The sequence below is a fragment of the Chanodichthys erythropterus genome, chromosome 17 (genome assembly GCF_024489055.1).
Source record: "Chanodichthys erythropterus isolate Z2021 chromosome 17, ASM2448905v1, whole genome shotgun sequence".
Lineage (NCBI taxonomy): Eukaryota > Metazoa > Chordata > Actinopteri > Cypriniformes > Xenocyprididae > Chanodichthys > Chanodichthys erythropterus.
The window spans coordinates 37,619,582-37,633,200 of NC_090237.1; the positions used below are offsets into that span (position 1 = coordinate 37,619,582).

A 13,619-nucleotide genomic window follows, 5' to 3' on the forward strand; every position below is an offset into this window, starting at 1 on the left:
TTTTTTTTTCTTTTTTTTCCCAATTGCATTTTTTACAAAGCAAGTTCATTTATGCACTAGTCTCATGCGTGAACGCTCTTCCCAAAAGCACACGTGGGAATTTAAAAATCGAAAGCAGTTTTCCATCAGTGACTTTCATATTTTATAAAAGCCCACAGATGATGCCTTTGAGCATTTGTACAGAAAATAGCCCATTGGCGGACAAGACCGTAAACTGCAAGTGTAAACATGAAGTAAAGCATGCGTTTCTCACAGGTCTCTCATACCCTGTCAATGAATCCTGTGAATGTAATTTGCTTCAGCTTTTCCGAACTTCACGCTCAACTTTAAAGAAATTAATTGAAAACACTCACTCTGCTCCCTGCCAGTGGACACGCACCAAGCATGCGCAGCATCATCACGCATCTGCGGTCAAATTTACAACTGTAAATGGGCCCAACAGCTATTGAAGCCATAATACTTATTTTCAAGCAGGGAGCAGTACTCATTGCTTTTCTGGCTTGAGCAACAGCCGAAGGCAACATTCAAAGCAGCTGAAGACCATCGCCCCATGACCTTCAATGTATAGACGGGAGTGGAGGAAGCTGCAGTTGTAGCAGCACATAGCACAGTGAGTGAAGGAAGCTCTGGGGAAGGTGCTAAAGAGGACGTTTTGTTTTACACATTTTTGCAATATTACTTGAAACTGTCTTTACTAACTGATAAAAGACTATTTATTAGGTGCACTGAAAGGAATAATATTAATATACATCATCTGTTCACGAGGTAGGGCCTTAAAAACATCAGCGATCATCGCGTAAACGATTAGCCCTCTGGCTTGTCAATCACTGCCAAGACGTTCCTAGTGAGAGATGAGTGTGGCTGCGCGCTCCAGTAACTTTCTATACTCCACAGGAGACAGGAGTAACAACTGCAGATTATGAGTTACCTGCGGTGAGTCCGACATAATGAATCCACTAACACGACAGAGCGAATGCCGGTAGTAAACACTCGTGTTCCAATACTCGTGCACGAGTTATGGGAGGCGTTCTCTAAATGAGCTGTGAAGGAGGGGGGGGCTGTTCTTACACATGCACTCATTTCAAAAACTCACTAACAGTCTTTGGTATCTCAGTCGACGAAAAGATCCTCTTTATCACTTTTAATGCGCATAAGCAATATTTGTGGTAAGACTTGTTTACTCCACCTTATCTAACAAATCATTGCAGCAGTTGCAGTTTGAAAAAGCGTGAGAACAAAGCGCCCATTTTCAAAATTTAAACCAGCTGTCCTGATCTTCTGATACTGCATGACGTTCGAAGCTTCAAAACGTCAGTCAATCACGTGGTATTGCGGCACAGTGTGTGATAAAAGTCCCTATATCTATAGCTTTTGTTGTGATAGTGCTTTGAAAACTGCAACAGAGCTTCGGAGTCCCGGTATAAACAGTTAGGGTATGTTTACGGTCCATATACAATAAATCTCCCATTTCTGTTTAAAAGCAAAAACACCACATTTTAGCAGTAAGTGACTGATGATAATGAACCTGATGACCACAAACGAAACATCCTCCAGAGCCAAAGAACCAGTAAAACGTTTGTCAAATGATATGATTACAGCATCAACTGTGCTCTTGCTTCGTTGAGAATACCTGGAATTGCCTCGGCACACTCTTCAAAAATAATATTACGTGACAGCAGTGAGTCACAATGCTGACGAATATGTCATCATATAAATCGCTGTTCGTCCCATATTTATTAAATTGTATGCCCAGATATAATCGCCTAAATGCAGCTGCTCACGTACTTCCTATGTAAATAGGTGAATACATTATTTTTAATCATAAGGTGCAAATAGCAAGCAAACAGCTTCTACTTAACCACAAAATCTGCTGGCGATCTATTGCTGGTGATATCTGCGAACATTCTGAATCTGTTAAACATCCTGCCGAACAAATCTATGATGCTGTAGTTTCGTTTGATATGCGAATACAACGCGAAAAGCCTTTCTTTTAATGGAGTTCAGTAAAACTCGTCTCTGAATAAAAGCAAATCTCATTGGCTAGCTCCTTAGTAAATCACTCTTGAATATAAAACAGACTGCTCACTGACACGTGAAATAAAACTCACGTAGTGTTGCATCATATTAAACTGATAAAGCAGACCACACGAAAACGATAGTGATAGAGCATAAAAAAGACCGTTTCACTTATCTTGATCAATTGCAAGCAGCTTGCAGTGGAAGCAGGCAAGCAGGCAGAGAGACGGAAGCTGCGTTTAAGTAATGCGCCTTATTTTAGAGTTGCCAATGGAGTCCATAGAAATTGGATCAGCTGATATGGGTGGGGTTGGAATTTGAGAATCAGCTGATAGCGGAGCTTGACTACGAGGCCTGCCTGAACTAACGCTGATGCTTAATTTATGTCCAACTTACTTAATTCAATCATGGACAGTGGTTCCACATGATTGAGACAAGTAAAATCCAATAGAATCAACCATGTTAGCTAGAATCAATTGTTCATTTAAAATAAAATAAATAAAAAGCAATAAATAAATAAATAAAAAATAAATAAATTGTTTTCATATACTACATCGATTGTTACAATTAATTTTCCCTGTTTAATTTTGTGATTTACATAACTTTTGTGATGTTTCGTGTTAGAAATCTAGATGTGATACTGGATTCATCCTAAATTGCCTTAACCAAAAACATTGTAAAGCCTAAATTGATCATAAGTCCATTGGTGGCAATGGTTTTACAATCAACATAGGATTACAATGTTTTTGGGAAATGCAACCCAGAGCACTACCACAGTGATTACTTTCTTATTAAAGTAATTTGAAAGTTTGTTAGCAGGTCCTCAACCCAAGCACAAGTGCAACAATTCACCACAATGGTAACCCTAAAACTATTAATTAACATAAACTTTTAAATACCAACATAATAGAACAGTAAACATTAAAAAGTCTTTCCATTTTCTCATCTTCCTAAAAACTGCTTAAAATAACACTTTATTTCAACATTTACACTCGTAGTTCAGCCCCTTTGCAAAGCATGATGGGAAGTGAAAATCCTGTTTGATTGAGTCCTGGTTGGGTTTACTTGATTGAAACATGTTATTTCAATATGAAAACATCAAGTTAAGTCAAAGAGTTATCGTTTCAGAAACCTGATACAATGGTGTTGAATCAAAATAAATTGTTTAAATAAATCTTTTTTTTTTTGAGTGTGAAGTCACATTTGATCTTGCGAGTCTCCGCGAGATCTTGTGTCACTGTGAAATCGTTACTGCGGTCATCAGGTGTGTGGTCTTGCAGTCTGGACGAATCATCTAGTGTGTGCGTTTGCAAAACAAAATTGGTTAAAACTGTCATTATGTCTGTGGTCTCCCACAGTTTTAAAATCGGTTAAAATTTGAAAAGTGTCTAGTGCGTCCCAGGCCTAAGGGAACTAACTGGCACATACTAGGAAACTAGATCAGGGAACACATGACAGGGAAACAGAACAAAACCAAAACAACACCTAATTGGCAGGCAATTCCTCATAATTTACAGTTTACATACTTTTAAGATTTATGTATCAAAATAAAAAAACGAGGCAACAATCGGTATTATTCTAAAGTATTTATCAAAAGGAAATTGTTTTCTTTTATTTCTTTATTTATTTACAAATTGTTTTTTAAGAAAATGTGGATGATGCGGTATCAATTAACATATGATACTAGTTTGACAAGGTGATACTTGAGTTTAAACAAGGTACTGCTGCTGTATCATTATTTGTTTCTTGCTTCTTCTTCTTCTTCTTTTTTTTTCTTCTTTTTTTTTTTTAATTAACATTGCATTCTTGACTCCTTTTGCAAGTGAAGATATCACAAACCGGAAATGAATTATGTGTACAGCCACGTTAAAATTCCCTTGTGTGTTTCCAGTATTATAAAATCTGATGCTTCACCAGCTGAATATAATTCGGCTGTTTCTTTCTGATGAAAATCAGTTGGTTATTTTATATTTGGTAGGTTGAAACATTTGTCTTGAAGATTTTGATTTGCTACTGATTGAATTTTGTTCATATTTTTAATATATGTTTACATAGCTGTCTTAAAATGACTTTGCATTGAAAAAACATTAGAGGAAACTCTTTTCAACTCTTTTCAAAACATTAGAGGAAAATTAGTTTAAACAACAACAATTCTTCATTACCTTTGCTATATGCTTGAAATGCGTTTGTGAGTAATACATACAATATACAATTTTCTTCAACTGATGTCTCAGAACAGCAAACAAATAATATGGAAAATGGTGCAAATTTTACATACATCAGACTAACTGGATATCTTAATTTGGATTTCAAGATGAATTACTTCTTGTTTGCTGTGATAACTGTGCTGTATTCTACAATCATATTTGCCAATAGCTTTCTTATTGGTGTTATTTGTTCAGCAAAAGCCCTTCATAAACCAATGTATGTGTTCCTCTGTAGTTTGTTTGTTAATGAATTGTATGGCAGCACAGCTTTATTTCCTTCCCTTCAACTTAACTTGATTTTGAATAACAATGAGATTTCTCTTATTTACTGTTACTTACAGATTTTTTGCTTATACACATATGCAATGATTGAATTTTGTAATTTAGCAGTTATGTCTTTTGACAGATTTGTGTCCATCTGTTATCCATTACAGTATAACAGAATCATGACCCCTTTTAGAGTGGGTGTGTTAATTGCATTAGTATGGTCATACTGTTTCATTCAATTTTTAATTCTTTTCTCTTTTAATTCCAAGTTGCAACTGTGTGGAAACATTATGGACAAAGTATGGTGTGACAATTATTTACTTGTGAAACTTGCTTGTTCAAAAACCTCTTTGAATAATACTTACGGCATTTATGTTAATGTGATGACAGCAATGATTCCACTGACACTAATTCTTTATTCATATACAAGAATTCTAAGAATATGTTTGAGTTTTACTAAAGAAGCAAAACAGAAGGCTCTAAGCACATGTGCACCACACATCATTTCAATATTAAACTTTTCTTTGGGCTGCTTCTTTGAAACAATCCAAAGCAGGTTTGATAATATAAGAATGCCAGCTTTGTTACGTATAATAATTTCAGTCTATTTTCTGATGTTTCAGCCAGTGCTTAGCCCTATTATGTATGGAATAAGACTGAAAAATATCAGACAAGTATGTAAAAACTTGGTTATATCAAAAGTAGGTATAACATAAACACCCCCCCCCCCCTTAATGAACTGTCATTATGGTATTTCAGTGTATTTTTAACAACATATTTCAAATTTTAACCTAACATGTTTAATCTAAAGAACATTGATATTATGAAACATAGTAATATTAAACTGTGTATATCACAAAAAGATAGTATGGTACAGATTAAAATTAGTTTCTTTTTTTCTTTATATCATTGTGATAAAGCAAACTTTTTTTATTATTTATTTAAACAAATATGTTCTTTATCATATTCTAATGTTTATTTATGACAATAAATGTCAAGTGTGTTTACTTTAATGTACATATCTTCTAATAATAAGGAACACCATAGTTTAGTAGCACTATGGAAAAAGTATTAAGTAATAAGAAGACAACTGGCCAGTCAAGTGTTTGGAAGGTTGGTTACCAGAGTAGCTAAAACAAACTGAAATGAACACTAAACACTGACAATGTAGATTTAAAGCAGCCTAAAATTAAAAGTAAAAGCAGCCTTTCCATGGAGCAGCATGCTTGCAAACAAGTTTCATCACTTATACCCTTGTGAATAAGATGTGCATATTCAATACAATGTACCCCCTGCTGCTTGAAAGTTTGTGAACCCCTTGCAGAATCTGTGAAAATGTAAATTTTAACAAAATAAGAGGGATCATACAAAATGCATGTCATTTTTTTATTTGGTACTGTCCTGAATAAGATAATTTACATAAAATATGTTTACATATAGTCCACAAGACTAAAAACATGAAAAAAAAAAAAAAAAAAAAAAAAAATGAACCAATTGAAAAGTTTATGAACCCTTGTATCTTAATACTATTTTTGGTTACCTGGATGATCTACGACTGTTTTTTTTTTTTGTTTTGTTTTGTGATGGTTGTTCATGACTCCCTTTTTTGTCCTGAGCAGTTAAACTGCCCAATATTCTTCATAAAAATCCTTCAGGTCACGAAGAGCTAGAGGATGAAAGACCAAGGGGGAGTTAAAAGGACGAGAGACCATGGTGAAGCCAGAGGGATGACAGGCCACAGTAAAGCTGATAGGTTCAAGGGCCGAGGCACAATCCTGGGCTCAGAGGGACAAGGTGGAGCCAAATGGTCGAAACTCTGTGGCCACCACTCTGAACCATTCATTACATTACATTCCACTACCCACATAACTCACTATAAAATTAGAGATCAGCAAACATGCTGATTAACCATGGATAAACTAGCATAGTCACTCAACACTACATAACAGATAGCTCTCTAACGCTGATAATAGGGAACATGACTGTCACAGTTCCCTTGTCCCCCGGACTCATCACCTACACCTGGACTTGGATCAGCACTCCCTTTATAATGGACTCACTCCCTTCACTCCCTGTCCATTCTTAATGTTGTTTAGTTTATGTTTGGTGTATCCTCTGTAGCATATGCGCACGTATCAGGATAATCAATAAACTTTGTAGTTTTCAGAACGCTTTTAACCTGATGAACCGTGTTTGTAAATCACTAAAATCGGCTCCGACCGGTCTGCCAAAGATGAGCCCACTTGACACCTTTGTTACCCTCCGAGGTAAAACAGGAGGCCCAATTTCCTTGCTCTTAGAACATCAAAGGGGCCCTTCATGTGGACTACGGTCCAGATCCACATTCCAACACCCACACACACAGGCACACACACACAGACACGTACAGAAACACACAAACATACATTTTTGACTGTATATGTAAAATACAACTATGCCAGCATATACCCATCCTGTATGTTTCCTAGTGTTTAAATGAGTGCATTTGTGCTAGTGTGCATTCTAATGATGGAATTTTTGTCTGTAAATGATAACTTCTTTTATATGCATTTCTGATGTATTGAGTTTGATCTCTCCGTAAAGCTCCGGACTCTAGCTATTCACTGAGATATGTCACATAGCTGACAAATGCATTTTTCTATGTGTTTAATGATACTGTGAAGAACGTACTCCATCCCGAAATCCGATCTGATAGTCATTAAGTATGCAAATTCAGCTAGGAGACCAAACAAAGGAACTTTGCCCACCAAATAGTGCTGCGCGTCTAATGGCCGCTACAATTCAGGAGGTGTGTTAGCTTGGGTTTCCATAAAAACAACGACACACACCTTCCCCCTTTGTCTCCTGATTGTCTCACGAGCACCTTGTGCATGTCTCCTCGGACGTCTCCTGTGACCACGCGCTGCCATCGCGCTCATCTTTGGGACCGCCATCTTCCAGCGAAACTCACTCTCGAGTCCTCAGTTCAAACCTTCCCGCGGAACAGAAGAAGCCAACGAACCGCACCAGCGCTACTTGCATTCTCTTTTTCCTTCTCTACTTCCACTCTTGTACATATGTGTGTATATTCTTGTGTATATATTTAGACGTATAACCTCTGTATTTGTAGTTTGCATATATTAAAACGTTATTCACGCTTGATTGTTCTGTTTGTTCTTTCAACTGAAGTCACTTCAACGTTTTTCGATCGTTTTATGCTTTGATGCTATAACAGCAAGTTCTTCTCATGGCCAGAGAATAACTCTGTTCATAATATTCTATGAGAAGCAGCGGTTTGCTGGACGAGCTGGTAGTTTCTCTAAATAATTATTAAACCAGAACTAATTATTTATATAATTGATTATAATTCGTTGTAATTAATTAACCATATATGTTTAATTCCCCCTTGGGTCGGTATGTGCATAATAATTAATACCTTATGAATTATTATATTCATATTCCACCCATAAATTGATTAATAACCGCTACATCGTTACACCTCCTTTGTTCATTAAAGTACCCATTATTGTGGATTTCTTGTACTGCCTCGTCTCTACACCAGCACCCTGTAACAGAAGAACGGACTGTACCGCCGGAGATCCACAACCTAGCTATGGGTATTTACCTGCTTCCTGAGCCCCCGAAGACTCTCCAGGCAGAGGACTGGCTTTGCCGTCTGCGGCAGAGTGGCGGACTGTTGGAGAGGTATGTGGAGGAGTTTCTGGAGGTCTCCTATTTGTGTGGTTTGGAGTGATGCCTGCCTCAGTGCTGTTTTTCTGATTGGACAAGGACATGTTTCGCTATTGCGAACCTGCCTGTAATTTCTCCCTAGTTGATTCCATAAATTTGATTCTCTTTTTAAATGGTTCTAATTTCGAAGTGGATGAAATGGAAGAGAATCAGCGTGTCCCCGTGTCCAGCCCCATCAGAAACTCACCAGGCATCACCAGCTCACCACACCCCGGAACCATGCACATACCGTTTCAATGGTACTGTCCATGCCAGAGAGCACCAGCCTTCCGCGAGCCCTCTCCAGTCTCCACCGAGCCAACTCCAGTCTCCGCCGAGCCCGCTCCAGTACCAGTAGGGCTTCTGATTGAGTATGAGGGGATGTTTTGGAGTCTGTTTCCAGACCCCTCATCAGCCTTCTCTGAGCCCTCTCCTGCTGCCACCAAGCTGGCTCCATGCACCACCAAGCCCACTCCATGCACCGCCGAGCCCGCTCCAGCCTTCGCCAAGCCCGCTCCAGCAACCCACGAGCCCACTCCAGCCCCTGAGCCCAGTCCATTCCACGGACCTTTCAAGCCAAGGGGCTAGTACCTGTGGGTGGGGAACATGTGGACACCACACATGTGGGTGGGGCTCAAGATCCTCCATGGCCTTGCCATGTCTCCAGACCTGCCATGGCCGCCCTCTGACCCGCCATGGCCGCACACGGCCTCTGACCCGCCATGGCCGCCCATGGCCTCTGATCCGCCCTGGAGACCTTCGTGTCCGTCTGCTCCTTTCCCTGCACCTGCCTGAGGTCTTCAGGGCACCCACCCCCCCTCCTGGTTGTTCCATCTATGGCGTGAGGTCATGCCTACCGGGAGGGGGAGGTACTGCCACAGTTCCCTTGTCTCCCGGACTCCATTTCCCATGATCCTCCTGATCCTCGTCATCTCCCCATCAGCAATCATCACCTGCACCTGGACTTGATCATCAGCATTCCCTTTATAATGGACTCACTCCCTTCACTCCCTGTCCGTTCTTAACTCCCTGAGGTCTGAAAACGCGCCGGCGTGTTTTGCAGGATTTTTTCACATTGCAGCAAAACAGACTTAAAATACTCCGTCATTTCTTGTCATAGAAACATAAGTAATATATCAATTGAAACTATAGAATGCCTTCTTTTATTTGTATACACTCAGAGTAAAAACACAATGTTGTGCTTTTTGTAAAATAAAGAAAACTAACATGATGCGTGATCTCTCCTCTCCCTCTGAACGAAGTCCAATCTGATAGTTCTCAGAAAATGAACTGTAACTTATGATTACTAATGACAAAAACAATGACACTTATGTCTAAAGAAACGTTGAAATGTCAGGTTTTAAATTGTGCAAGTCAAATCGAAAACAAACATTCTGTGTTTATGTAATCTGTATGAAAAGAGAGCCATGTCAGAAGTCTGTGATTCAGCTCATTACCCGCTAATGCGGCCACGCCCACAGAGCGAGCGCTATTCAGACGCAAATTCAGAGGCAGTACATGCATTCATAGTCTCAATTGTCTATTTATTGTCTAGAAAAGTGTTTATTTGGATGTTAAAGCAATGGTTAGCGATCTCTAGAAGACATGCAGTTAGTTCCTAGTTCCTTTTCTTCTTTATATGGATTTGTGGCCTAAAGGTGTACAAAGAGCGCCCTCTGGCTGCAAGTATGAATTGAAAAAACAGTATCCAGCACTTATAGTGATGACAATAAATATTACTTCTCAGTATAGAAAATTGACATAAATATATAAGAATCCATCAATATTTCTCCAAATGTGCATGCATTTAAGCTAAAAGCCTATATGAAATGCCATAGAGGTAACATAATTGTTCAGACACTTTGCATCACAGAAATGCATTATATTTTAAAGAATATAATAGAATACCATTATTTTAAATTGTAATAATATTTCACAGTATTGCTGTTTATGATGAGCTGAGACATGATTTCAGAGGGTTTTTTTTTCACAGCCTACCTGACTGAAAGGCCTCATTAATATGCAAGTCATTTCAGGTCATTATTATGTGATTCTTTTGTCTTCTCAGGTGCAAATGGCCCATTATTCATGCAGATTCACGTTGTACATACATGTTCCTCACATATTATTGTAGCCTAGTTTGTGCTGAATACAGTGTAATGACAATTTTGTCATTTATATGTTTATGAACAACTGAAAAAAGCACAAGTGTCAGGGCATTTCAAAACTTCTCCAAGCCCCAAATCAGCCTCAGACTCCAGAGGGTTAATGCGGTTTATTTTATGTTTGGTGTATCCTCCTTTGTTCATTAAAGTACCCATTATTGTGGTTTTGTTGTACTGCCTCATCTCTACACCAGCACCTTGTAACAATAACTCAGTGAATTTAGGATTGTCAGTAGATTGTTTGTCACTTATTCCTCACAAGTGAGCCTTTTGTACAGCGGTCCCCAAATTAAGTGCAATTTACTCCTGTAAAGGCTCACTTCTCAATCTGAAGACACCAAAGGGAATTTCTCATCCTCATTGGAGTCTGGGATAACTGGAAGAGTAACAAGTCAGGCTAATGGTCAGGCATAGACCATATCCTTGACTGCACATCTGCAGATCTCATAACACCATCTGCAATTTGATGCACTCTAACTCTACCAACTGGTCAGCAACAATGGATGAGGTATAGCCCAGCAATTTCATATTCAATATGGCCTCAAATTCCAGTACTGTAGTGATTAGTACTCATGTCACTGCTAAAGTTGTCATTTTTGGATCACTCTTCATTTTAAGGCTGGCCAAACACTTGAAGATTTTAAATCTGATTTGAAAAGCCCAATTTGAAATCTTTCCTGAAATTAACAGGTGTGTGGTCTCGCAGTCTGGTCAAATCAGCTATTGTGTGCATTCAGAGGATTATAATGCTAAAAATTGGTTGAAACTTATCATCATGTCTGTGGTCTCCCGCAGTTTTAAAATCATTTGAAAATAGTCTAGTGCGTCCCAGGCCTAAGGTCTGGTTATCAGTACATCAGATGACCACTGTTCAATCATTTAGAATTAATGTAAATTGGAGGGAGATAATTCATCATCATGGTCAGCTGATTTATCTGAAAGATTGGTGAGATTGTTAACTGGTAGAGCCTCTTACTGTATTATCAGCACAAGGAAGATGCAAGTGTAATAAAATACAATAATAACTACCACAACTACTAAATCAATATCAGGAATGATAAAGGATGGATGAATATAAAATAATGCTTTCACCATTCCTGGAGCAAAGTCAAGATATGAAGGAGCAACCGACAGTGCTTGTAAGTCTCCTATCCTCTTCAGAGAAGTGATAGCGAGTAAAAAGATAGTCTTTAGAGTGAGGAACCTCTCAGGAACCTCCTCTAGTGGTTCAAAGGGCGCCTCGGCTAACCCTTGTAAAACCACGGCCAAGTCCCAGGCCGGAACCCTTGTGCGCACTGGAGGCCTCAACCTCAGTGTGCCACGGAGGAAGCGAGTGACCAGGGGGTCTCGACCCACCGAGAGGCCACCCTCAAGAGGAATGTGAAAGGCAGAGATAGCCGCAACATAAACCTTCAATGTCGAAGGGGATAGGCCCTCCGAGAACTTTTCTTGGAGAAATCTTAGCACGTAGCTAACAGAAGCATGGACAGGGTCCATATTATTATGTCTGCACCAGGCAGAAAACAAATTCCACTTATATAAATAAAGCTTCAGTCCTCTGTGGGACAATCTGTTTGAGTGTAAGCATCTTGAATTTGAGCTTCTGAATTGAGCGATTTAGCACGCGTTAATATATGATAGGACATAGTCCTCCATCCTTCTTTGGAGCGATGAAGTAACGGCTGTAAAAGTGTGCCCTGACGCACACTGGTTGGCAGGGTTGACAGACTGATCCACTGAGGGCGCCGAAGGGGAGCGGGTTTTAGATGTAATTTTCCCCCGACTTCCTTCGGAGGGGGCCACCCTCAATGGGTCCTGACCCACAGATGTCAGGACCGCTTTGAAGCCTTCTGAGCGACAATAACAGCCCGCAGGTCCGTTTTGCCCTTGGAAGGCTTCTTCTGAGCGGACCGACCCGATCCCCAAGCAGTCTGCGGGGGAGCATGGGCGACCATGCTCACCTTTTGTTGCGCTCTGTGGTGCGCTGAGGAGCTCTTTGACGGCCGAGGCTGCTCCCGCTCAGCAGCCTCGGGGGGAAATCATAGAGCGGCAGGGGATGAACCTCTGGAACGCTGCTGACTGTTTTTTAGCCTCCTGGAACCTCTCGACGACTGTATTGACAGCGTCGCCGAAGAGGCCTGCAGGAGACAGCGGCGCGTCCATAAGGGCAGCTTTGTCTCGCTCCCTTATGTCCGAGAGGTTCAGCCACAAATGCCTCTCCGTGGCCACCAAGGCTGCCATAGACCGGCCAATTTCTTTGGCTGTTTCTTTGGTGGCACGGAGAGCCAGGTCGGTTGCCATCCTGATCTCCTGGATGCAATCAAATGTGGCCTCCCCGCTCTCGTCAATCTCCCCCAGCAGGTCTGCTTGATAGGTTTGAAGCAGCGTAGTGTAAACATAGTGTGTAAGCATGCTGCCGCCTGACCTGCTGCCATGTAAGCTTTGCCCACCAGGCTTGATGTAGTTCTTAGCGGCTTGGTGGGCAATGTCGGTGCTTTTAGCGACAATGCCGACTCGGGTGAGAGATAGCCCGCAAGCATCTCTTCAACCCGGGGCACCGCCGCATAACCGTGCTGTCTCAGCCTATCTCAGCCTATATTGCTATAGACTGAGGTCTGGGGGCTGAACACTCGATGCTGCACGGGTCTCCTTCACGATCTCGACACCTCAGTGTGGAGATCCGTGAAGAAAGGCAAACCCCGACGCTGGGGTAGTGACCGAGCGGGCAGAAAGCCCGTTTCTGTCCGCTCTGCTGGCCAATCGATCTTTAATTTGGCAACAGCCCTGGTCACTACCTCCAGGAGCTCCTCATAGGCTGGGGAAGAGGATGGCGGGTCCTCTTCCCCAGTCTCGACGCTCACCACATCAACCTCCTCGGAGGAAGAGAGGTGAAGCGCCTGTGCCTCTCCCTGGGGGGAAGAAACCGCTACGCGTGCTTCCGCCGCCTGAGAAGAGACACTGGGGCTGGCGGGTAAAGGGTGAGATAAGGCTGGGCCCGTCTCAACCCCCTCCGCCAGCTCCATCTGCGAACCCCACGACAAGAGCCGGCACTGCGCCTCAGCAGCAGCAGGACCCGATCCGCGAGGAATGCTCGCTGAGGCACCCTCCTCGAAGAGTGCCTGACGAGATCTCAAAACTCTGAGGGTTAGTTTCTCGCAATGCACGCAGACAGCTCCCTCGAGAGCTGCCTGGGCATGCTCAACCCCCAAACAAACAACACACGTCGTGTGTCCCCGTCCGGGATGTATCTAGGACA

General features: G+C 41.3%; 1 protein-coding gene across 1 annotated transcript; it reads left to right on the forward strand.

Annotated features, from left to right (window-relative positions):
• Positions 1-4,267: 4,267 nt before the first annotated feature.
• Positions 4,268-5,206, forward strand: LOC137004252 (olfactory receptor 52D1-like). The gene has a single exon (XM_067364436.1). It carries the CDS (start codon positions 4,268-4,270, stop codon positions 5,204-5,206), a length of 939 nt encoding a protein of 312 aa, XP_067220537.1.
• The last annotated feature ends 8,413 nt before the right edge of the window (positions 5,207-13,619 follow it).

Bases quoted from the DNA above. Each gene is read 5' to 3' on its own strand.
- LOC137004252 (XM_067364436.1), top strand. From the start codon at position 4,268: ATGGAAAATGGTGCAAATTTTACATACATCAGACTAACTGGATATCTT.